A 25,032-nucleotide genomic window follows, 5' to 3' on the forward strand; every position below is an offset into this window, starting at 1 on the left:
ATCTGCCTTTGATGTCTTGACTACCATTTCCAGCTCATCAAATTTATTAACTGTACTCCTAGCATTGGTGTACATGCAAGTATATATGCGGCTGTTTCTACTCTTAGTTACCCTAACACAGCCTGTGTATTAATTTCACCCATCCACTCGTTCCAAACATTTGGAACGAGTGGATGGGTGAAATTAATTTTTTTTTTCTCGCTGATGCTATATAAGCTTGGTTTCTTGCACCATGTGCCTTTACTAATGCTAATATTGCAACTTTAATTTATGTGCAGTAATGACTACACATATGGGCCTGCTCAATAAAGAATGATCATTATTTTTTTTCATAACAAACCTTTATTAATCATCCATATTTTGATGGTACTTTTCAAAGTAGTCCCCATATGATGAAATGCACTTACTTCAACATTTCTGCCATTCTTGAAATACATTGTAGAAGCCATTTTTGACATGCATTTCAGAATTGCCTTATGTCTTTACAACTTCTTCTGATGACTGAAAATATTTTCCTTGCAGCTCCTTTAACTGTTTAGAAATAAAAAAAAATAAAAAAAAATCACAGGGTTAATGGTCAGGACTGTAGGATGGTTGAGGAATACATTTGACATTAACGATGGCTAAGTACAGTGTGAGGTCTTGCATTCACCCACTTGTGTGCAGTTGTGGTCGTTTGTGATGAATGTGGTCTTGCAAAGGGTGCAGTGCAGTACAGTTCTGTAGTAAGGTCCCATAACAATCATGTGACATGGCACGACATAACTGTAAACCATTCCTTGAATGTCAAAAAAAAAGAGATAACCTTTCCTGCAGTAGCCACAACTTTTGCTTTTTTGGTGTTGGCAATGACAGAGATTTTCAAACAGAGCTTTGTTGCTTAATCTCTGGGTTGAAATGATGAAGCAATGTCTCATCTGCTGCTGTCACCTTGTGCAGATCCTCACCATCTTCAGTAACCATCCATTGCAATTCCTGATAACCTCCCTGAGAACTTGCTGCTGTTTAGGTGTGAGTAGTCTTGGAAGCCAGAGTGCACAAACACTCTGGGGTCATATGTAAACGGTCATAGAGAATACTGTGCATGTTTCCTACTGATATTCTCAACATCTCTGCTTGTTGCCTTACTGTTATATGACAATCTTCTCTCATAATTATGGAAGGTGTGTTCATGGTTTCTATGGTGACAGCAGTGGTTGAAGCTACAGGACTGCTGATTTTGGGATTGAATCATATCCATCTTTAAGCATTCTAAACCACCTGTGAGCTGGGCTATGTGGAAGCAAGGTCTGCTGATGTTTCCTTGAGATGGAAACAAAGTTTCAGAGCAGTATACTCTTCCTCAAATATCACATCCATTATGTAGATGAAACGTGAATAGGCATAAACTTGATTGACCACCAAGGTCACACAGTGTGCTTGAATCAACTGGCAGTTGTTATGGGATGTAGCTGGGTTTGGTCTTAAAATCTGCAGTTCAGCTAGAAATAGCATGCAGTTGTTTGTGAAAAATTATGATCATTCTTTATTGAACATCCTTGTGTTACTGATTAAGAAAAATTTTCAGTGAAATGCAAATTAAAAACAAGCTGCTTTCAGATACTTGTGTAAATGACAATTAGATATTAGCAATTCTTTTGCCTGCCCTTGCTCTTGAAATGTAATTCCATCTAGTTTTCTTCCATAGGTCTGATAATATGAAACTCTGTATGCCCTCTATGGTTACAATAAATTTTCAAGTTGTTTTATTTCCTAATGGAAACAAGAAATAACTTCAAGCTCATTAATATAATCTCTGAGCATTTTACAGCTTCATATTTGCTTTGTAATATTAGTTTTGGACATATGCTGTAAGGAAACCAAAGGTTTTTGTTGTGCTAGAAAAGCCACTACCTGTGTGTGGTGGCCTTTGAATTTCGTCAAGCTGTCAGCCTCAAACTTTCCACAAAGGCAACTTGTTCCATTGATTAACCACTCACTGGCTAAAGGAACTTCTCACAATCCAGCCTATAATTCTTCTCCCTTAGTTTAAATTTATTTTCCCTGGTTCTTTTGTGCCACATAGTTCCATGAATATTTCACTGGCATACATTTTAGTGCTTCCTCTCTCAGAGTGGGACACTAAAATATACCTAAATCAGGTCTTCTCTGTAGTTCTCAGTTACCAAACTCTGAGGTCCATGTATTCAGAGTTCATGTGGGTGTGCTTTTTCTGACCTTACTAGGTGTTATTACCAGGCCTGGACACAGTATTCAAAGTGCAGGCCCACAATTGCCTTATATAATGGAATTATAACCTCACTATCTGTACATGCAATTGTTCAATAAAACTGGACACCACGGGCCCTCTTTGCTACTTGCCTACACTGCACGGAAAATTTATGCCTGTGTATGATGACCACCAAATCCCTTTCTTCTGTGGTTTTTAATTCAGCCACTCCAAGTGTATAAGTTATTTTGGGGTGGTTATTTCTCAAATATAAAAAATTTTAATTTTTCAGCATTAAAATGTAATTACCACTTATCTGACCATCCCCAATGCCTACTTAAGTTGAATATATAGAATGAAAGGGACTAGAAGATACAATTGCTAATAAAGTTTATGATCAGAAATCCAATCTAAAATGTGATAGAGAAAAATTTTCAGCAAAATACTTGTACAAATCAAAGAAATCAACTTGTCAAATTTGAAGAATTTGTACCTTGTGAGATAAGAACCTGTAGATCTCCTTCTTTATATTTATTCAAAAACAGGGATTTTGGTTGCTGAAATTGGAAAGATTTAAAATGGTTTCACTGAAGAATAACTACATATGATTTCTTTCCAGTTTCATTTTAAGTGATTGGCTCAGCCATAATTACTTAGCAAGACAACTGATCTTCACCTTGATAGGCAATCTTTGTGAAGCAAACAGACAGAGCAGTATGTCAAAAATGCTGTTATCCACTTGGGAAAATAATAATAAGCCGACAATTTATGTTATTTAAGCCAACAGTTTTGAAGTTTGTGGTGTATTAGGTTTTATTATTATAGTTTTGTTATCATTATATTTATAACGAGAGAGTACTTTTCTAATCATAAAAATGAACCAGCTTGGGTTTAGATATAGACAGTCTCATCTCCCATGTGGTATTTAATATTAACATATGTAACATTAAACACATATACAAATATTTTATTGTTTTCATGGTAACAATTGCTTAAAAAATGAATTTGCAAAATATCAAATGAAATTGGTAATTTCAACACATTGTTTTATTTTAGAATGTTGAAGTTCAACAATAAGGAGGAATTAGGGTTTGGCATAGCGAGAATCATTGCTGGTATCTTCTACTCCTTGTTTTTTGTCTAAATTCTTTTATTTCAAACCATTTAACAACAGATGGAAATAAAAATAATTTATACACTGTGGAATCTGGTGGTAGAATATGTTGCATTTGCTAGTTATACAAACAAAACAAATGAAGAATACCTGCCAACTGTAGAATGAGAATTAGTGAATAACATGTAACTCATTTAGTATTTCTGAGAAAGTGGAATATATCTTGGTTACTGATATGCTTTTAAAAGGACAGATTATGCAGTGGTTGTCATATCACTTACTTTTTTATTTCATTTAGTATCATGATTTATTGATAGTTTTATATTTATATTTTCAACTTTTTTGAATCTCATAGTTTTAAGACCTATTCCAGAATGTATTCTACAAGGCTATATTATATATGACCTTGTATAATGTATAAAATGAATGGCAAATTTTGCCCTTTTCCTCCCTCCAGAGAACCAAGAAAAGTGCCTGGTCATTCAGATATTTTATTTCTGTATTGTATTTTAGCCCACAGTTGCTATAATTCATATATCTATATAATTACTACCCTTGTTGACCATCATTTCTTTTGACACATTTGGTAAATAGTCTTATTTTTGAATAGAAACTTTGAATTATCAGACAAAATTCTGTAACTGGTATATTTATTTCCAGTAACCAGTAAGTATTGTACTTTCAGTAATTAGAAAGATTTTTATTATTGGATGTAGTGGGATACTCAGTTTGTACATAACTAAATTTTATTTTGTATATCATATTACAGTTTGCTGAAGAAAAAATACCTCATCTCATTGTATTTTGTTATGTCTTGCATGATGTACACTGTATAAAATGATTTCTTTCTTGATCTTGAACATCTGAATTTCCTTCTTGGGAACTTCTGAAATTATTATTATTTTTTTAATTTTCAAAAATTAAAAATTTGCAGAAATCATGGAAATATGTAGAATATAAGGAATGTTTCTGCTCTTCGTTTATAATTTACCCTGCAGAATTAATAAGTGGTGTTAATTCTTTTGCTTTGTATCACTTGAGAACTAAGACTACATTTAAAAAAAATAAATTTTGCTTTTGCTGGCCATAGTGTAAATAAGGGGATGAGAATGTTCCTTCTGTTCTACATATTTTTGTAATTTTCATTTTTTACCTGCTTCTGAGTGGCTTTAATTTTGGCGGTTGTAAATTTTGAGCACCATATAGCATCTCTCATTGCAGCAAAAGATCTACCTACATGATGGTATTATGATTAGAATGGCTTTCAGGGAGTGACACCTTTTAAATAATTAGCAAAATACTTTTCTTTTCAGAAGGTATTTTTATTTGAAAGTAGTATAACACTGGGACAATTGTGAAAAGATGAAAATGGTAGGGTGGGGAGGGGGAGAATGAATGAATGAATGACTATAGTGGATTGAGGTATTTCTTTGGCTCTGTTAACTGTAGTGGCAACCGTACACTGTTGGATGCAAGTTCATTGTGGGAAATATTTCAAGAGATTTATCCTAGAAGCTAGAAATGCATTTGTTCCAATGAACAAGTGCCACAAAAGAAAGATCTCTAGATGGATGACAAGTGAGGTTAAGGGTTTAATTGAACAAAGAAATATACAGGCTGGCCTTGATTAACGTGATTAATTCGTCCCGCGAGCGCATCGTGCAAACACGTTAATTGAATATAATAATCAATAGGAAAAATTATAATTGGTCCTTGACTTTCTGGAATGTTCATAAAAAATTTTAAAAATACCTTTTAAATAACTTTTTAACTGTATACAATGTAAAAGATAATGAAAATAATTATGGATTTAATGTTTATTGCATAAAATAGCGGTTCCCAAACTGCGCGCCGCGGAATATTTTAAATTTTCGAAGGAAACACAGTGATACTCGACATCTGTTGGACACCGTGCGAACTACTAGCTCGAGGTAGTTCACAGTTTCAGCATTTCTTATTAAGTTGTTTGGACCTAACTACTAAACAGAACTGTTAGGTATTTCTTTTGGTCTGGGTGCCCCTTGAAAAAATTACTGAGACACTAAAGGCGCCGTGAACTGAGAAAGTTTGGGAACCTCTGACATAAAATACACAATGAAGAAATGACTGTTGCGGAAATATTTGAACAGTGTTGATTTTCTCTTTTCATCAATCAATTTCCTATAGCCGACAACAATCTTCTCTGGGCCCTGGCGAAATAAATATTGCAGAAAACCTCAAACCTTTTGTTTGAGGTTCTCTGCGATACGAAAGATTTCATCTAATTCTTTTACCATTATCTCCTTCGTGGTAACATTTTCATCTGGCTCATTTAAAAATTTGAATTTTTATGCAAGTGTGCATTGACTTTATTAGCAGGAGACAAACAAGTAACACACCTTCTTCCGATGGCTGATGGAACACACCGAGGGGGGGCAAGCAGGCAGACGTTTGTTTATTGACCGTACGACTCGCGGTAAGCTTAACGCGTGATTCAGATCTTTTTCAACTATTGCATAAAAAAAAAAAAATCGTGTTAACTGGAAATTTGCATCGTGTAAAGTGAAAAGTGGTATAATTTTTCAAATAGCATTAACTGAAAATTGCGTTAATCGAACTCACGTTATGCGAGGCCTGGCTGTATAAGGTCTTGAAGGGAATCATTGTAATGAACCAGGGAGGTATATCTTCTCTGGTAGAAGAGAGAAAGAAGAACAAAGGGGCACAAATACAAGGAGGAACAGAGGGCTGGATCTCTTGATGAAGTTTACTTTCAGGTGGCATATATCATTGGAATAAATTGTTTGCCACAGTAGTCAAGGCAGACAGTTTAAGTCAAAGCAGAATTGTATAGCCACTTTTTGGTGTCTGGACAGGTATGAGTATTAGAGAATCCCCCCCCCCCTTTTTTTTTTCACTGTGACAGTGAGAAAGATTGTCTTTTTCACATACCATGGCTGAATTAGTCTGCTTTGGACAAGGGTGTTTATTAGTTTCACCCCCCCCCCCCCCCCCAAACTCATGCTTTTCATCCAGTTAACAGCAAATTAACTATAGAATATATGCAATTTATAGGCAGAATACACCAATATCTCGGTCTTAGTTACTTTGGCATGAAAACAAAATGGGTTTCATTACTAGTCCTCCAACATGTTCCTAATATTTAGAACAGTTATGCATTACCCTCTATTTACATTTATTTTGTGCAAAACTTATATAGAGTAGTGTTTTCTAACCATTAGCTATTTCCATAGCAGTCTCAGAATAGGCCTACATAAACGCCTTGTTGAAAATTTTGAAAAATTTCCTGCTGTTGATTAAAATTCCACCTAACCTGAGATCATTTTTATTTTCTTGTATATCATTGGTAGCTGAAGTGAAATTGTATTTGCAGATAATATTTATGTGTCTAGGTTGCTATGTGAGGAGAATTCCACCAGGAAAGGAGGTGAAAACAGCTTTGATGGTGAGTAGATGAAGGAAACACCTCCTTCTTCTTGCAGAATGGCTTACAAAATTTTTTACACATTTAAATATTTAAATTCTTTTATTCATTACTAGTTACAAAAGTTATGAATTTGCATGCTCAGATTCTTGGAAAACATTATTTTACCACACCACATGTGCAATATGTCTTCTGTTTTGATGAACAAGTTTCCGAAGGCATACATCAGTATTGTAATGATGAGGTGATACAATTGTCATTTTCATTGTACAACTGAACAGTAATGGCTTTCAAGTCCCTGAGTGTTGCAGGTTTCCTGTAGAGCAAATTCTCATTCAAGAAACTTCAGGAAAAAGTCACAAGGGTTCAATCAAGTCAGAGGTTGCCAAAAATACTTAGTTGTGATAATCAGGATAATAGTATGACAATATGCAATGGCCAAAAAAAAAAAAGCATTCAAAAATTACATGACATTAGCTGTATGTGGCATGGTTTGTCTTGCATAAATACTGGGTGTCTACAGTTAGCTGGTTGTCATAGTAGAAAGTTATCCTGAAGCATATGCAGGTACCACTGTGAGTTAACAGTTTCATTGAAAAGGAGAGTCCAGTTAAACCATGACTTCATATGGCTACTCAGCGATCACTTTCCCTCCATAGCTACTTTTTTCATGAAGGTGGCAGAGAGGTCTGGAGGCGTGCCCAAACTATACGTTGCTTATAGTCCTATCCTAATGAAAATAAACATCACCTGAAAACCAGGTGTTGTGTAACACTGCATTCCTTGCCTCTGCCCATGTGGTGAATTGATGTTTTCTCTGCTTATCATTTTCAAAACTTTATGCCACACTGTAATCTTGTATGGGAACATTTTTAAATCCACCTGAAGCATTTGTTGAACAGAATGCCAAGGTATTCCTAATTTATGAACTGCTTTTCATGTTGACTTCTCTGGACTCCATTGCATTGCAAATTGGAGGGCTTCAACATATTTTGAAGAATGAACACTGGATGCATGTAGTAATTTTTCATCTTCCTTCATACAGTCTTTCTCTTCAAACTGCTGTGGAAATGAAGTTTTGTGTTTCTTAGAGGTGCCTTATGAGGTTAAAAAAAAAAGCCAAAATATTCTCTGAGCAGTATTCTCTTTTTTTTGTCTTCTGTTTGAGTGTGAAACATGACTTCTCTGCCATTTTGCTTATTGATAAAAGCACATGGGATTTACAAGATTGTAAAGTGCTGCAACTTATTGGTGAAATTTTCCAGGAACCACTGCATACCACTGTTAACTTTAAACGAAATTCAGTTTTAATTGATGATACAAATGTGAAAATTTTGTGTGCTGCCGTGTAGAAGTAACACTGTGTGTGTGTAGTTTTTCTGATAAATATGCAAATGGTTTCACTGAATATAGCAATGCAAATATTTTCGTCATAACTGACTCAGAAAAAAACCAGTTCATACAATTCAAATTAAAACTCATTGAAAAGCAGTTAAAAACAATTAAAATATAATAAAATGCAACATTTACTGATGTTGTCAGTGTCATGTAACAGAACATATACAGCACTTTTACTATATGCACAGAATGACACTTATTGCAGTAAGAAGAATATACTATACAGAGACATTTTGACAAGTATGCAAATAAATAGCATATATAATTGATAAGATGGGACAAATTTTCAACCTGCTGATGATATAAAGGTAGGCTGGGGGAGCCATTAATGACAGTATTCAGGGTTTGCTATTCCCACAAGAGGCTCTAGTTCTCTGTTCTGGGGCCTCATTACTTTGCATCAAACATATTGAAATGCTCCTACATTAAATGTCATTTTTTATTTTGAAAGAAATTTGAAAGTACTGTATTTCTGTAAATTTGGTATTGAAAATAACACTAGAAAAAGTGCTGTGCTAATTTACTAACAATACAAACTTTGATAATGTTGTTAATGATTTCATTAACAGAAAAGACTAAAAAGAGAATTTATCCTAGACATTTGCATTTAAAAATAAGTTTTTAAAATTTGTTATTGTTGGAATAAAAGCCTTGAATACTATTCAAATTATTTTTTTGGTCCCCTACTTTTTTTTTTTAAGCCTTAGACATAGTGCCTAAATTGCCTAATGGAAAAGATTGCCATGAAGGTAATGAAATGTTATGCTGTCTGACTCTAAATACTGCACTGGCTCAACCATCGGAAGCACATTTTAGGGTTTTCACTGAGTAATTAGCTGAAAAACATGTAATTGGAAACACAGAAAACATACAACTCTCGGAAAGGTTATTTTCATCATCTTTCTTGTAATAATTTCTTTGTAGAGTTTTCAGAAGTGAATGAATAATAAGTACTCTAGTTTTTTAGTTTTTTTTATCAAAACTAAAAAATTATTCAATATTTTTATATAAAATACTTTGAATAACAAATGTTGCTGAAACATACCAAAGAGAATTCTAAGTGGAAAGAAGTGCATGTGCATAATTTTGAAATTTTGTGCTCTTAACAGGCTCTTCCATTTTTCTGAGCTTAAAAATCAAAGTGACTATTAGTTTAATGTTTCATTAGTTTCCCCCAAATTTTTGCTTACATACATAATAGCAGAAATATAAGCATAACTTTGAATTGGAAGTGGCTATTATTTTAATGCTTCTTTTATTTGATTTTTTTTTTCATTTTCAGCAGAAATGTGTATTTTTTAAATAGCTTATAAAAATATGCCATTTTTTAATATTTAAATTTTTTATTAAAAATTAAAGAGTTACAACGAGCACTGTGCTCTCTTAATAAAAGATGATGTATTGGTATACTTCAAGTAGAATTTTAAAAAAAAATAAAACATTTTCTATAAAGTGAACTGTATTGGCCTGTCAGGTGCTGTGCAACACCCTCCGTAACTTTTTTTTTTTTTTTTGGGGAATGACCACTGTCAGGTTACCCAATTATTTGGTGATTATCAAATTATTTGAAGTAATGATTTAATGTTTATTTTTTTATGCAGTGTTTTTATATGTTTCTTTTCACTGAATGTTTGTTTCATTTTATCTTATGTTTAATTGTAGAGGGAAGGCAATGTTTTAATAGTTATTTTGAATATTTTTAATTGCTTTTAGCTCTGTTTTGCTCCCAGTTGAATTTGGTATAAGCAGAACTTGCCTTACCTGATAGGTTATTTCACTATATTATTGGTTGGATGCAAGATTTAATTTAGGTAGGGCAATATGTAAAAGTCATTTTAATACCTCTATGTCATGTAAGGCTACATTTATATATAAAGTTTAAACGGTTGAATATATATTTTGCCACAATAGAAAAGGTTGAAGTATAGCTCAAATTATGGTATTAAATTGATATAAATCTCTAAACTAAGTTTTGCATTTAGCTAAGAGCACAATGAAGTAGTCTTCTTTCAGTTTATTTTACATGCATGTTAAGAAACGTGCCCTTTAATAATCATATTTGAACTTACCTTTTGTCTCTGTTCCCCCCCCCCCCAGGATGAAAGAACAGCATAGTATTTAAAATAATTTACTTATTTATGGATTTAATTTTTTTTATTTCAGGGTCTAGCTTTAATTGTGCCTTCTTTTATTATAATTGGTATTTCAAGAAGCACTAAGGTATTATATGCAGGACTTGCTTTATATTCCTTTGGTAAGTTTGAGGCTTTAGATAATGACACCTTTCAGTATGTTTAATTTATTTGAATCTGAGGTGACCTTTTTTCTTTTAATATTTTTCTTAAAGTTGTCAGAATAATTAAAACCTTAATCTTGTGTAAAGCATTTTGTCTATAATTGTCATTCTTTTACACTATACGGAAAAGATCTGGATTTGATTATTGGTATTGGGTAAAGTTTATATCCCCACTCCATCCAGAATGTATGTTGAAGGGATTGGTAGTAAAAGTGAGAATGTAGAAAGATAAGTGAAATAGGAAAAGAAAACATTTGGAAGAGTTTGTTTGTAAGTAAGGAGACTAAATGTTACTAGATATGAATTGTAATGGAAGAAAAATGTGGATGCAATGGCTGAACACTATTTAGGCCTGTGTCCACTGCTCAAAAATGCAGCTGTTATTCTGTTATATGCATGGGATGTGGGGGGGGGTTTCAACGTTTTTTTTTTTTTTTTTTTTTTTTCAAACAGTATATCACATCAACAGCTCTGCCAGGAGTGTTAGGTGGACTAGCAAGATGATCAAACAATCTGAAACCCACGAAGTGGCAGCTAATAATAGGAACTCTAAAATTAAGTTATCAATCCTGTTATCAATTTTAGAAGTTTTAATTTGCTGTACTAGATATACCATTGAACTAATTTTAGAAATAAATAAACATAAATTCACACAAAACCAGCTGGTCCATATTTAAAATACTACAACAGAAAAAAAAACCCCTAGTGCCAAAATTGCTTAGTGTAATTAATATTAATTAGTTGCTGTGAAAGTTAGAGTATTCTTTGCGTAGGGAAATGAATAGGAATAGTCAGCATGTATATCAACAAACAAATGTAATATGGAAATTGAAACAAAAATATATAACCTAAATTATCCTCAAAAAAAAATTCAAACTGATACATCACTGCAGTAAAATAAACTAAAAACAGCATTAAATGCAACTTCTTGTTTATCAACAAGCTGTTTAATACACTCAAAAACACAATTTTGAAAGGTGACTCACCTTCTTTAATTACAGATACAGTTTGCACAACATCATCAGAAACCTTTAAAACAGTTTTTTTTTACTTTCATTATACTTATTCACTTTGATCATAATGCTTCAGTAATCTCTTAAGAAAGTGATGGTAATTGTGAATGTGATCCACTTTTCCAGAAAGGATAAGTGGATCCTTATCCTTTCTGGAAAAGAATTGATATGCTGTAATGAAAAAAATATTCCATTTTATATGTAGTTGCTCTGTCATATATTCTCCAAAGCAGTTAATTTTATTCCTTTATTTACACTCTCGAAACTTCTTGACTGGAATTCTACCCATAGACTAACTTAGAGCCCATTCTCTTAAATTTCTTATCACTTCTGAAAATGCTGTAAATTAAGTGTTCTTAATTTAAAGCATTTCAGTGCACATAAGTGTAAGGTTGGCACCTCTTTTTTAAGTCATTGTTCTGAATAGAGATAAACTTGTACTGCATTATCTGAAAGTAAAGCTCAATTAACACTTTTTGCTGCTGGCTTTTCTGATGACTTTTTTGACTTGGGATTGAGTCAGTATGGATTGTGGAGAGGGGAGAGACATTTTTGGGCTTTCTTCTCACTGACTGAATTATTTAGCTTACGGGGAAGGTTATTTGACAAAAATATCATTTTTCTTATATCAAATTGGAAGAAAAAAGTTCTAAGAGTAGGGTGGTTCCTCCCATATAAATGGATTATCCCAATGCTGCATATTTGCAGTAGGAAGTGGTGAATATGTTAAGCAGGCACAAATAAATTCACATGAAAAAAAAATTAATTAGAAGAATTTTGGAACAAAATGTACACAAAGAAACTCAAAATAGTTGCGGAGGGGGGGGGGGTAGAATTCATGTAACAAACAAAAAAAAAAAAAAACCATTCACCATCACTCAACTTATTTTCTTTGTTAGGGAGCTAGGAATTTCCTCACCATCACCTGCCACTAGCATGCTGAGCAGGTCAAGAATTCGTAGGGAGTCATCGGAATCTCTACCACCAGCATTTAGAACTCTTCAGTAGCACTTCTCCTTTTAGGGCGAATGCTACTTATTTTAAGTGCAAAATTATGGAAACTTGTGAAGGAATTCTCAATATGAGATATATTATAATCATGCTTGCTATATAGCTGCCAGTATTTTGGATTTGTGATGGTGACTTCTCTCCACCCTCCTGCTCACCATCCTGACAGTTTTTCCTCTGTCTTTTCACAAAAACACAAAAGTACAGCTTTGCCATTAAAATTTGGAATGCTTAAAGCAAGTATATGTTGCATAAAATATGTGGAACATGATAGAGTACCCTCTGTCAGATGTAGTTTTTACTTGTGTGTGTGTGTGTGTGCGTGCGCGTGCGTGCGGCTAAATTTCATTTAATCCTGTGTTAGTCACGCAGGGTTGATTCAACCCTGACAGTATTTCAGCAATTTTTTCTTCATACACACACCTGAAACTCCTGATACTTCTTGTTGAAAATGTTTTCTTTAATTCTTTGCAGAAAATTCCAGAGATGTCTCTTAATTATCGAATAAATAGGAAAAATTTATGATTGAGTTAAACTAATTATATGCATGATTGACCATAGGTCATGAAGAATTATTGATTAGTAATTTCGCTTTTCTCTAATCACTAATGCTAGCTTCATGACGTTGATACATTTTCTGGAATCAAACTGTTTATTCACATGCTTCATGTTTTATACAGTGAACACTCCTGTTACTGATGTGCTGTCCTCAAATCAAAGTGTAAGTTGAAGGGTGTAGTATTTTTCAAATTGTGTGCACAGGAAATTTTGAATTTTTGCACACCTACATTAGGGTTAACAGTACCCATCAGTAAGATATCTAGAAATATAATGTAGCATTTAAGTGGATATGTACACAATATTTTGCGTATATTATAAAATTTTGAAGAGATAACACATTTGTTTTACATACTATATATAGTATGTAAAACAAATAAAAAAAAAAATATTTTTTTTTTCAGTTTTAGGGTGGCAGGAAACACATAGTCAAACATTTCCAATCAAATAATCATAAGAATAATGCATGGAAAGAAATGCATAAATGGATGCAGCATTTCAAAGAGAAAATGATTGCATCATATATGATGAATGTTTAGCATTGTTCATTGCAGAATGTAGTTTTCCCCCTGATTTGTACTAATCTTGCTGATGCATTCTTCAGAAATGTTTTTGAGCCAACCGGGCTAGCTGGGCGGGTAAAGTGCCCGCCTGGCATCCCGAAGGTCGCGGCTTTGAACCCCACCTTATGCTTGGATCAGAGTAAATGCAAAAACTTTGGGAGGTGCATTATGGCCACAGAAGCCGATATGCCAACAACTAACCCAAAAAAAAAAAAAAAAAAAAAGAAATGTTTTTGAAAGTGAAATAGCAAAAAAAAATAGATGTGAAAGAAAAAGAATAGTAAGCATTGTTAATGAAATTGAAGAAAGAGGGAATTTTTGATGGTGTTGAAAAATGTGTCCTTTTCAATTGCTACATGTGACAGTAATCAAAGCAATTCTGAGCTGTATCTCATCGGTGTAACCTTTCCCAAAAAAAAAAAAAAAAAAAATGGCAAATCAAAAACAGCTTGTTCTCAGTGCCAGTGTTGGAAAATCTTCTGACCAATCTGAAAGCATGTAGGATACCTTTAGAAAACTGTCTAGCACTTAGTGTTGATAATTCCCCTTTTATGTATGCCTAAAAACTGGAGTAGAAAAGAACATTAAAAGAGGAGATTAAGCACTTGGTATCATTGTCATTGATTAATTTGTGTGCTGTAAGGTGGGGGGTTGAGCTGCATACCTTCCTCTGAAAGTGGAGGAATATTTGGTCGATATTTAATACTATCTAGAAAGAAGTGGTAAAAGGAAAGACTTTGGTGTATACTACTGAAACGAAAACGATTTTGAAGCATGTTTGTATGTGTTGGCTGTCTTTGAGTAAATGTTCGATTAGACTGGTAGAAGAATGGCAGTCTCTGACAAGTCTATTTACAAAAGAGGTTAGAAGTGGTGAGAAAAGCAGTTTGCACCACATGAGCACTTTTCGAAGTTACCAAATCCAAAACTGCAAAAAAGTAGTTGCTAATGCAGAGGTTCCTAAAGTGTGGGGTATGCCCTCTGGGGAGGTATACTTGGGTTTTGGGAGAGGGGCTCTTGTTTTCATGAAGTACTTTTTAATTAAATATGGACAAACCATCCCACTAATCCTGCTATGAAACATTTTTTATTTAATTCTGTATTTTTTTTTTTTTTGTATATTATTTATTTGAGATTAAATTTATTGAAGCATGTATTAATTTATAAAAGTTTGTATATGTATATTCATAGCCAAATCTTAGGTCAGATCTGTTTATTTGCACTTTTTTTTTTTTTGGAACATTGGATTGTGTGAAATTTATGAAAAAAAATTAAAGGGTGCTCAAGATATAAAAGTTGTGAATCTCTGTGCTTTATTGAGTGGCACTAACTCATATTGAAATCCAGTTAGTGATCTAAAAATGTAAAAAAAAAAAAAAAAAAATAAATAAATAAGATGAACTTATGAACTCCTCAAGAATTTCTGAATCACAGACTTCTGGTGCAAGCAGTCCAATTATGCCAGTAATGCTAAGCAGGTGATTCTTACATGTTCATTCATGTTCCTCTCTTCTGGCTTGAATAAAGCATTTTGCTTATTTCTTTCAAATGTTATTCTAACTTTTGAAAATTCAACATTGTTCTTTAATCAAACTGCTTCACATTTATTTAGGACATTACTCCTCGATATGTTAAAGAATGTGTAAATTTGTTAGACGAACGGTTGTTAAATATTCCACTTCCGTTTTGGAAGTTTGTTACCAAAGCAGATTAAATTAGAAGGATTATTTTGGCTTTTTCATAGACCATTCTACTGCCAAGGTTGTGGAGAGAAGAAACAGAAAAAATCAAAATACTCTAAAACAAGAAAAATTAGCAACAAATTTCATCTGTTGAAGAAATCATTTTTGATTTTGATTTCATCAAATCAAAAATGATTTGATGAAATCATTTTCCAGTTTGAAATTTTTTGTGGGCAAGTTTCCAGTACCACTCAGTATCATTGAAGATAAAGAAATAGAAGAAGCAACAGGTGTTTTTCAGTGTCAGTTTCTTTAATTTCACTGTAAGAAACTACCAGAAACAAGTGCTTTAGAAGAAAGAATTGATGTTGAAGGTGGTGTTGAATGTGAAATATAAATTTGTTCTATTTCAAGTTTCCTTCTAAAGGTAGAAGGAAACTTGAAATATAACAAATAATCTCACATCATGTTTGGCATTTTAACACATCAACATGGCAGTGCTGATGTGACTGTATGTTCAGCCGGGTTAAAAAACAAAAAAAGTCACTTGAGATCTCTTTCTGATGAAACTTTGGGAATTCCCTTGGCAACCAGGTCCATATAGCAAGTATAACATTCATTCCAAACAGAAACTGACAGAAAAATCCTGTTTGAAATCATAATGCACTGATAAACAGTCCTATGGGTGGATCTTAATATAAAATGCATATTTGTCAGTTATATTTAATTTGAAATCCAAAATCTGTATTTAAAAAAATATCCTACTTTTTTTTATAAAAAGTTATGAAATATCGTGCTTTCTGAAAGCCAAAGGTTACTGAGTTTCAGAAAGCTATACAAATTTGTATAGCTGTGTGTAAAATGATGCTAATGCACTGCCAGTACGATAGCTATATACATTTCTAAAAGGCACACTATAGCCATAGAAGCTGATTCACCAGTAAAATATCCAAACCAACCAACCAGCATTTCTAAAACTTGATCATAATATTTAATATTTAAAGCTTATGGATTTTAATTTCTTAAGCCTTTTGGGATCTCTCATATTGTTAAGTCAAATAACAAATGAATTGTTTCAACCCTTACACTTTTCTGAATGGTATCATCTGAGTAGTGACACTCAGCTGAGAATAAGTAGCAGATATTTCTCATTTCAGCAAAATATAACTGTATTTTATTTTCAGTAACGGTATATTTCTACTTATTTCAAATGCAAGAGTGAAACAACTCATTGTGAAGGGATTTACAATATCTGATATGCTGTAATTATGTCGTTATAGCATACATCTAAAAACTATATAAAAGCAAAGATTTTTGCTTTTATATAACTTTTTTGCAAAATTAAACTAATAGATATATGAAATGAAACTAATTCTCTGCTATATATTAAATGAAACTAATGCTCTGCTATATATTAAATGAAACCAATGCTTTGCCAATACAATAGCTATTTACTATTACTATTATTATTAGCCATATGGTGCAAGGAAGCCTGAGGCTAATGCTGTACCAGCCAAAAAAAAAAAAAACAAATTCCCCAACTTACCCTGGGAGAGAGAAGAGAGAGAGTAGAAAGGAATCACCAAGAAAGAGAATGATGATATCCAGCTCAGGACCCTGGGTTTGCCAAGGCCATACCAGATGTGAGCCCCTGGGGTTACATTTTTGCTTCCTGAATTTTAATGCTTTGAACTTACTGCAAATCTTCCAGATATTTAAAAAGACCTGTAGGATGGATGGATGACTCATATTCTAATTTCTGCATTTTGTAAAACATTTTCTGACACTATTGAAGCAATTTCTTGCTGTTGTTACTGTAAACCTAATTCTCAAAACATCTCTGCTCAGTGCTCCCAACCTTCCTTCCTTCCTCTCCCCATTTTCTAACAATTTTTGAAACATTGCCATAAATACTCTTTAAATATTGATATAGCTCATTCCTGTTTCAGTGCCAGAGGGATCACAAGTTTCATCTATCAGAAAGAGAGAGAGAGAGAGAGAGAGAGAGAGAGAATAGCAGTTGTTTTGAATTGTGTAGTGATAATAAGATAGCATGCCACGTGAACAAGGCATCTTATAAAACATAAATTATAAAAGAATGCTGATAACTGGAATCAGATGAATAGGTAAATAAGGTATTAATTAGACCAGTGTTTCTCAACCGTGCTTCTAGGTTGAGAAACAACCTCTGCTTCGAGTGTGCCACAGAAAATGCAAATTAAAAAATAAATTTATAAATCCAAGTTTTATAATAAAAATTAATTGTATTTTTGTTTGTTTTTATATAATTATGTTAATTTTTTACATTTTCTTGAAATTTCATGTATGTTAAAAAAGAGATATTAAAAGCATCTAAAACAAATAATAAGTGTACTGTTAAATATACCCAACAAAAATAACTTCCCGTTTGGGAATATATGAGTGTACTAGTGATTGTAGTTTTTTTTTTTTTTTTTTTTTGATTTGGTAGTTGTTGGCGCATCGGCTTCTGTGGCCATATTGCACCTCCCAAGGTTTTTGCAGTACTTTGATCCAAGCCCGAGGCGGGAATCGAACCCGCGACCTTTGGGTTGCCGGGCAGGTACTTTACCCACTCGGCTAGCCCGGTCGGCAGTGATTGTAGTGGTGTGCCACAAAATGTTAGCACCTTTAAAAGTGTGCCACAGCAATGAAAAGGTTGAGAAGCACTGAATTAGACAATTCAGTTATTACATGTATTCATTTGATTTAATGTTGTGCTAACTTAGTGTTACCACTTTGTGCTAATGCTCTAAGTAGCTAGTAACTTCATAATGAGCAAGTATAAATACATAAACTTTTTTTTTTTTTTTTTGTAAAGTTCTACAGTTGTAATTTCTTTTGTCTCTGTTTTATATTCCTTTTTACTTTTATTTTCATAAACAAGTTAAAAGTTATTTTATCAATCCACATTTGTGGATTTCAGCATCCATGTGCTGAAGAAACATCAGTCAGCTACATCTAGTGTGTTATATTGTATTTAATAAGTTTAATGGGCATTAAATTAATTTTACAGTGATGTGGTGGTTTGTTTTTCTTTCATGTATTCAATATCTTGTATAATGTCACTAAGGAATCATGAGATAATTATTCATGAATACATTATGTATTTGCTTTCAGAAAGGAAACTCTGTCCTGAACTTTAATAAAAATTATCAACACATCAATATCTTATTGAAAAGTATAAAATTAATACCGATCTAAATGTTGAATAAATATAAAAATCACAAGTTTTATCCAAATCTGTTTACTGGATTTGTCTGAAAGTCATAAAATATAACTTCTAAAAATTACAATAAAACCTTACTAGACAAACAAAAAAAAGTTATAGTTGTCATCACTAACTTGTGTGAAAGTTTTCAACAGAAAAGCTAAAGGAGATTTGTAAGTTTTAAATGATATAATCTGAATGTAAAATGTAATCAGCAATATGAATAAAAGCATGGTAACTAATTACTGTATTCTCCAAACTATAAGATGCATTTTCTTCCCCCTTGGAAACTTTCCCTAAAATTCTCCTGTGTCTTTTGTTCTGAAGGTAATATATTGTATACAATGGAGTGATAGATTTTTTTTTTTTTTTTTTAGCTCTGACTATATTGTGGTTGTCTAGCATATTCAAGTGAAGTTTTACTCATGTTTTACTAAAATTCATTCTTTATTTCCAAGAAAAAAAGATCAATGGAAACTTCAAATCTTTCAAGAAATCAGCAGTGCCCTTGATGGCACTGAGACAGTAAACTCTACTCTAAACGTGAAAGTTCAGACCATAATATTGGTAATGACAAATGTGATTGTACTGAGTATTTGAGATTCCACAATGAGTAATTCATTTGATATTGATATTTTGTTTGGTAAGCTCTTGTAGATTTGTGTCTCAGATATATACAATAAAATATTTTTTCCCAAAATATGCTTTCTAAAATCTGGGGCCTCTCTTTATGGTCCGTTCTCCCTTTAGTTTGGAAAATATGGTAATTGTGACACTTCAAATCAACATAAATCAAGATATGTCTGTTTAAATCTGATATCAATAAGTCATCAATGGCCACTAGTTATACTCTGAATTTATTGAAAATATATCATTTTCAATAATTCAACATGTTTTAAATATTTTCAATAATTTGACATATTTTAAATATTTTAACATCATTAATAATATATTGTTAACATCAGTAGACCATGATGGTATTAATACATATCATTCCCCCCCCCCACCTCTTTCTTTGTTAGCTTCTGCTACGGTAGTGCCTTGTCTTACTACTGTGATCTCATCATATGGTTCAGCAGATCAGAAGGGAGCGATACTGGGTATTTTTAGATCTCTGGGATCTTTAGCCCGAGCTGTGGGGCCCTTTTTTTCCTCTTTGGGTAAGACTTTGTGTATGAAAATATGAATAATTTCTTAATAATGATTCAATCAAATGGATGAGATACGTTACTGATATCATGATTTTAGTTTGATAGCAATTTATGATCATAATTTTACTAACAAATTTTTATTCCAAATATTTGTTACATGTGTTCTCTTTTAAACTTACCTCAGTGTAAGCCATATGACATCATGACATTGGTAGTATGTATGGATAAAGAACCTCTGCATGGTGGAAGTATTTGAATAGCTTTGCATCCTCTGTGACAGTATAGTGAGTTCACTACTCGTCACTTATTGGAGAGGTCTGGATTTAAATTCCATCATCGGCTAAAGAAAATTCATGGCCTCTTCAAATTGGGGTTGTAATTGGTTATAGGTCCTTCTCATCCATGATTCCAGATTTTTCACTCCCTGCAACTTTCAGTTTTACGTATGACATACTTTTACAGTCGCAAATAAAATTTTATTTTAATGCATGGGACTACATATTCGAAGAACAAATAATTAAACCCTTGAATGGATTTATACCTAGACCCTCAGATGTATGAGCAACAGTGATACCCTTGGTCATTCATTTAATCAAGCTAAACCAAATGGCCACCTGAGCCGTAGCTCATCTGCCACTTACAATCATAACTGTTTTATTTGTTAATAACCTTGGTCAATCAATCTTTAACAAAACAACAAACAATTATAAAAGTCTAACTTGACTAATGACATAAATCAAAAGACAGCACAACCTTTAGCCTCGCGGCGGAGTCGGCATCTCCGCCCCACCACGAGTTTCCGTCCCCACCACGAGGAGGTAGGTTGCCCTATCTAGTGAAACATAGTCTGGTACCTGCCAGACTAAATAATAATAACAATTGATCTTTCAGAAATTCATAATAACAAAATTGATCATACAATACTCACACTGGTCCAGTCCCTGCGAACCCCAACACTGACATTACTGTGACTGACGACCCCCAGTCACCACCAGGAGAAGTCTTCCTACAATTACTAAAAGGGGGGTACCTCCACATGATACCAAACTAATCTTGTTCAGTTCTTCCCTTTAAAGTATCAACCACCTTTAAATATTCTGGACAAGTTCGATCATTAGCACCATGTGCAGAAGGCACCTTCCTCCTCCAGCAATTTATACATTTTGGAGCATCCGCTCTTTGTGTACAAGACTTAAAAGTATGACCACTCCTGGCACAGTGACTGCAGAACTCGCCCGCATCACAGTACCGGGCCACATGGCCATACGCCATACATTTATAACATTGCGTCGGTGTCCACAACTCCCGAACACGGTGTGAGCTCCAATTCAAACACACTCTTGAATATTTTAAAAGGCATCTCCTTACACGTGGGGAAACCTCCACCACTACATTGTACCCTGGAGAGTTCCTTGCCTTATTTTTTGCGAGTATTTTTATCTCGGAAAGAATTTGGTCTTTATTGACAAATCCGTCAACCAAATTCCTTTCCCACAATTCATTTTTTAGGGACTCTCGATCTACATCTGAATCAACATCAAAAATTACTAATCTTGGCAACCGACGAAGGGGCCTTTCAACCTCCATCCCAAGCTTTTGTACCTCCGTACACTCTTCGATTTCCTTGACATCAACTTCAGAAGCAGTTTCGATCATTACCCTTTTATTTCTTATAGGTCGAACCGATACTATCTTGACGTCAGTTAAGACAGGGGCAACTCGTCCCATCAACTCACTCTTAACTTGGTCACTAGTACTATATTTGTCCGCCTTTGCCTTCATTATAATCATTTTATTCTTGGACTTTACCTCACTGGAACTGACAGCCTCTGCATATGATCTTTGATCAGCCACTTCTTTTTCTTTCTGTTCCATCAAAGTGCTCAACTTAGTCTCAAGGAGTACATTTCGAACAGTCAAAGACTGCACCAACTCAGCCATCTTGTATCCCAGCCATCTTGTATCCCAGTATCCCATTACAATATCCAAATCATGTACACTTGGCTTTTTTAAAGCCGATACAAAAAGCCTTAATTTACTTCTATAGAAATCCAAATTCTTCAAGGTGGTAGGTTCTAAGATACACCATGCATGTTCCAAAGACTTCTCCTGTGAAACTAAAGGTGTCTTCTCTCTTGAACTCTTCCCATCTGGAATTCTTTTCTTTACAGGTGGTCTACTCGAGACCTCTCCTGATTCTTCTTCAACTGAAGACTCCGAGTTCTTCTGATTCTGACTCTTCCACTGGAGGGACCGGAATCTTTTTCCTAGTTCTTGGCATTATACTCTAACAACTTTCTTAACCACTCACAAAATTTTGATTACACGAAATTACAAAAAGAACCAGTCCTAAACAGGCTCTATCTGCCAGCTGAGGGAACAATCACCTCAGCTGCCCAGACCACTTGGAGGAAGAGCCTCTTCAAACAATTTGTTGTTCAGGGATCCAAACAAACAGCCGCACTATCACAAGACCAAACAAGTCGCAATGATAAAGTTTTGACCGACTAATCAACAACTCATTTGGCACCTGGGCCTAATGAAATATGCCAAAGGTTTATATAATATTTAAGACACAAAAATATGGATTTGGGGATCACAAGGCACAGCTCCCTTTCACATGCTGAGGAGAGAGGGAATAAGAGAGGAAATGTGAAATTGAAAGCACTTAATGCTGCAACAAATAAGAATTATGTAGAAAACATTTCTATTAAGTGAAACAATGATTTCATTAAATAACTTTTCTGATTAAGTTTAGACATGGGGTAGTGGAAAGTGCAATTCATGGCTATGTATGTTATGTATAGGATAGTGGGAAGTGCTGTTCATGCTTGTGTAGATTATGCTCCAGTGCAGAGGATAAGATGTGGTGAGGGTTGTTTCCTGTGAACTAGTGCCTGTCATTTGAGAAGATTAGCTAGACTGGTAAAATTTGCCTCCTTTAGTGCTTACCCTAGATAAATTTATGTGGATAAATTTATTTATTTAGTTTCATTATTGTTGAGACTCTGGGCATAAACAGCATTTAGGTTGGTAAGAACCTACCAGCAGTGCAATCTTGTATTTGAAGAGCACATGGATGGCAAAGCTCACAACAGTGAGGACACACTATTTTGCACAGGTCTTGGATGCTGGGAGAATTGATCTGTCCTTTTGGAAGTTTTGCAGCAACTGTTAGCCTAGTATCAAGCATGATTTATAAGGAAGCCAAGCCTTTTGTTTTTTTTTTTTTTTTTTATTTCCTTTTGTATGATGGAGAGATTATTTGTTGATAGAGAAGTGTTTTGGTGCAGTTCATTGTAAGGCTCTAAATTTAGCTGCATAAAAATTCTTGTCTGGTGGAGCAGGTCAGATTTTGTCCTTGATGTAGGTGAAATTATATTATCTGTTTAATCCAGAATGCCTAAGTAGAATTTCTATAGGCAAAAGTAGAAGCAGAGTTTGGGGCCAAATCACTGCTAGATTCATATCTAGCAGATAGAATAGCATTAGCATTAGCATTAGTAGAGGCATTTGATGCAAGAAAGCAAGCTTATGCAGCATCAGCCAAAAAAAAAAAAAAAAAAAAAAAAAAAGTAACATAAATAAATAAAAATAACCACTTCCACTTCACCCCTCTGTTCGTTCGAAATACCTGTCCAGCTGAGCCTTAAACTTATTTAGGCTATCAACTTCCACGACAAGGGATGGAAGTCTGTTCCACCCACCAACCACCCGCTGGCTAAAGGCAAATTTCCGCACATCTATCCTACATCTGTCTTTCCTCAATTTGAATTTATGCCCTCTCAGGTGATTTTTCTGAGCTAGAGGAAGAATCCCATCAGCATTGAGCATGCTCAAACCATTCAAGGCTTTGTACACCTCTATCAGATCACCCCGCTGGTGCCTAGTTTCCAGACACTGTAATTTGCAAAACTTAAGCCTTTCTTCGTAAGAGAACCCCTTTGTCCCATTCACCAATCTAGTTGCCCTTCTCTGTACTCGTTCCAGCAGCTCTACATCCTTCCTGAAATGAGGCCTCCAGGCCTGTATACAGTACTCTAGGTGTGGCCTGACCATTGCCTTATACAAGGGAATAATCACCTCCTTATCCCTGCTAGAAAAATTCCTATATATCATTGACAATACACCATGAGCTACTCTTGCAGCTCGTCTGCACTGCTCAGAGAACTTCATATCTGCCTGCACCACCACCCCCAGGTCCCTTTCATTCTCTACCACTGTCAGTGTAGTACCACAGAGTTGATACGTTGCTCTGGGGTTGCTGTTTCCCATATGTAGTACTTTACATTTGTCAATGTTAAACTTCATTTGCCACCTCGAAGCCCATCTGCTCAACCTTTCCAAATCCTGTTGCAGCAGCATAGTGTCAGTAGTGTCCTTGACAACCCTGCCAACCTTCGTATCGTCTGCAAACTTGGACATTAAGCCTGATATACCATCATCAATATCATTTATAAATACAGAAAACAATAAAGGCCCCAATACTGAACCCTGAGGGACTCCACTAATAACATTAGTCCACGATGAGCAGTGTCCATTGATTACCACTCTCTGTCTTCTCCCCCTCAACCACCCCTTTATCCATAGCAGCAACTTGCCTCCAATGCCACACTGCTCCAATTTGTGCAGCAGTCTTCCATGTGCAACAGTATCAAAAGCCTTTCTAAGATCCAAGTATATAATATCAAAGTTATTCCCTGCATCCAGTTCTTTTGTGACTGCATCATAGTATCCAATCAAATTGGTCAGGCAAGACTTCCCCTTAACAAAACCATGCTGTGTCCTAGCTATAACTGAAGTCTTGTCTAGATGATCCTGCAGTGCTTCTTTCACCAGTGCCTCCATTAATTTTCCGGGAACAGAAGTTAAACTCACAGGTCTATAATTACTTGTGTCAGCCTTTGATCCCCCTTTGTGAATTGGGGTCACATTTGCACATCTCCAGTCAATGGGTACCTCCCCTGAGTCCAAGGAAGCTCTCATAATTATGGCTAAGGGTTTGCTTACCTCCTTTGCTGCCTCCTTTAATATAACTGGATAGATCCCATCCACCCCAGGTGCCTTTCTTGTGTTTATCTTCAACAATTTCTCCTCCACTTTGCTCTCAGTTATTACAAGATTCTCTAGCTTACTGCTAGAGTTGAATACACCTCTGGCATTCCCCTCGCTGAATAACTCCTCATGTGTGAATGTCGATGCAAAATATTCATTTAGTTTGTTAGCTACCCGAGCAGGGTCATCAACAGTTGACCCATCGATCTCAAGTGGACCAATCTGATTCATCCCCTTCCTTCTAGAGTTTACATAAGTAAAGAACTCTTTGCTGTTTTTCTTCGCATCCCTTGCCAAGGATCTCTCGTAATCTGCCTTCGCCTGCCTAACCT

General features: G+C 34.6%; 1 protein-coding gene across 1 annotated transcript in view; it reads left to right on the forward strand.

Moving 5' to 3' along the window:
• Nucleotides 1–25,032, forward strand: part of LOC150089643 (solute carrier family 75 member 1-like) — a 170,217-nt gene that overhangs the window by 101,301 nt on the left and 43,884 nt on the right. Inside the window, exons 9-11 of the mRNA XM_090368709.1 lie at nucleotides 6,716–6,768; nucleotides 10,309–10,399; nucleotides 19,517–19,654. Of these exons, the coding sequence (XP_090224835.1) occupies nucleotides 6,716–6,768; nucleotides 10,309–10,399; nucleotides 19,517–19,654 (282 nt within the window). The remainder of the gene's footprint in view (nucleotides 1–6,715; nucleotides 6,769–10,308; nucleotides 10,400–19,516; nucleotides 19,655–25,032) is intronic.

The sequence above is a fragment of the Mastigoproctus giganteus genome, chromosome 2, assembly GCF_048544385.1.
Source record: "Mastigoproctus giganteus isolate SK-2022 chromosome 2, ASM4854438v1, whole genome shotgun sequence".
Taxonomy (NCBI): Eukaryota; Metazoa; Arthropoda; class Arachnida; order Uropygi; family Thelyphonidae; genus Mastigoproctus; species Mastigoproctus giganteus.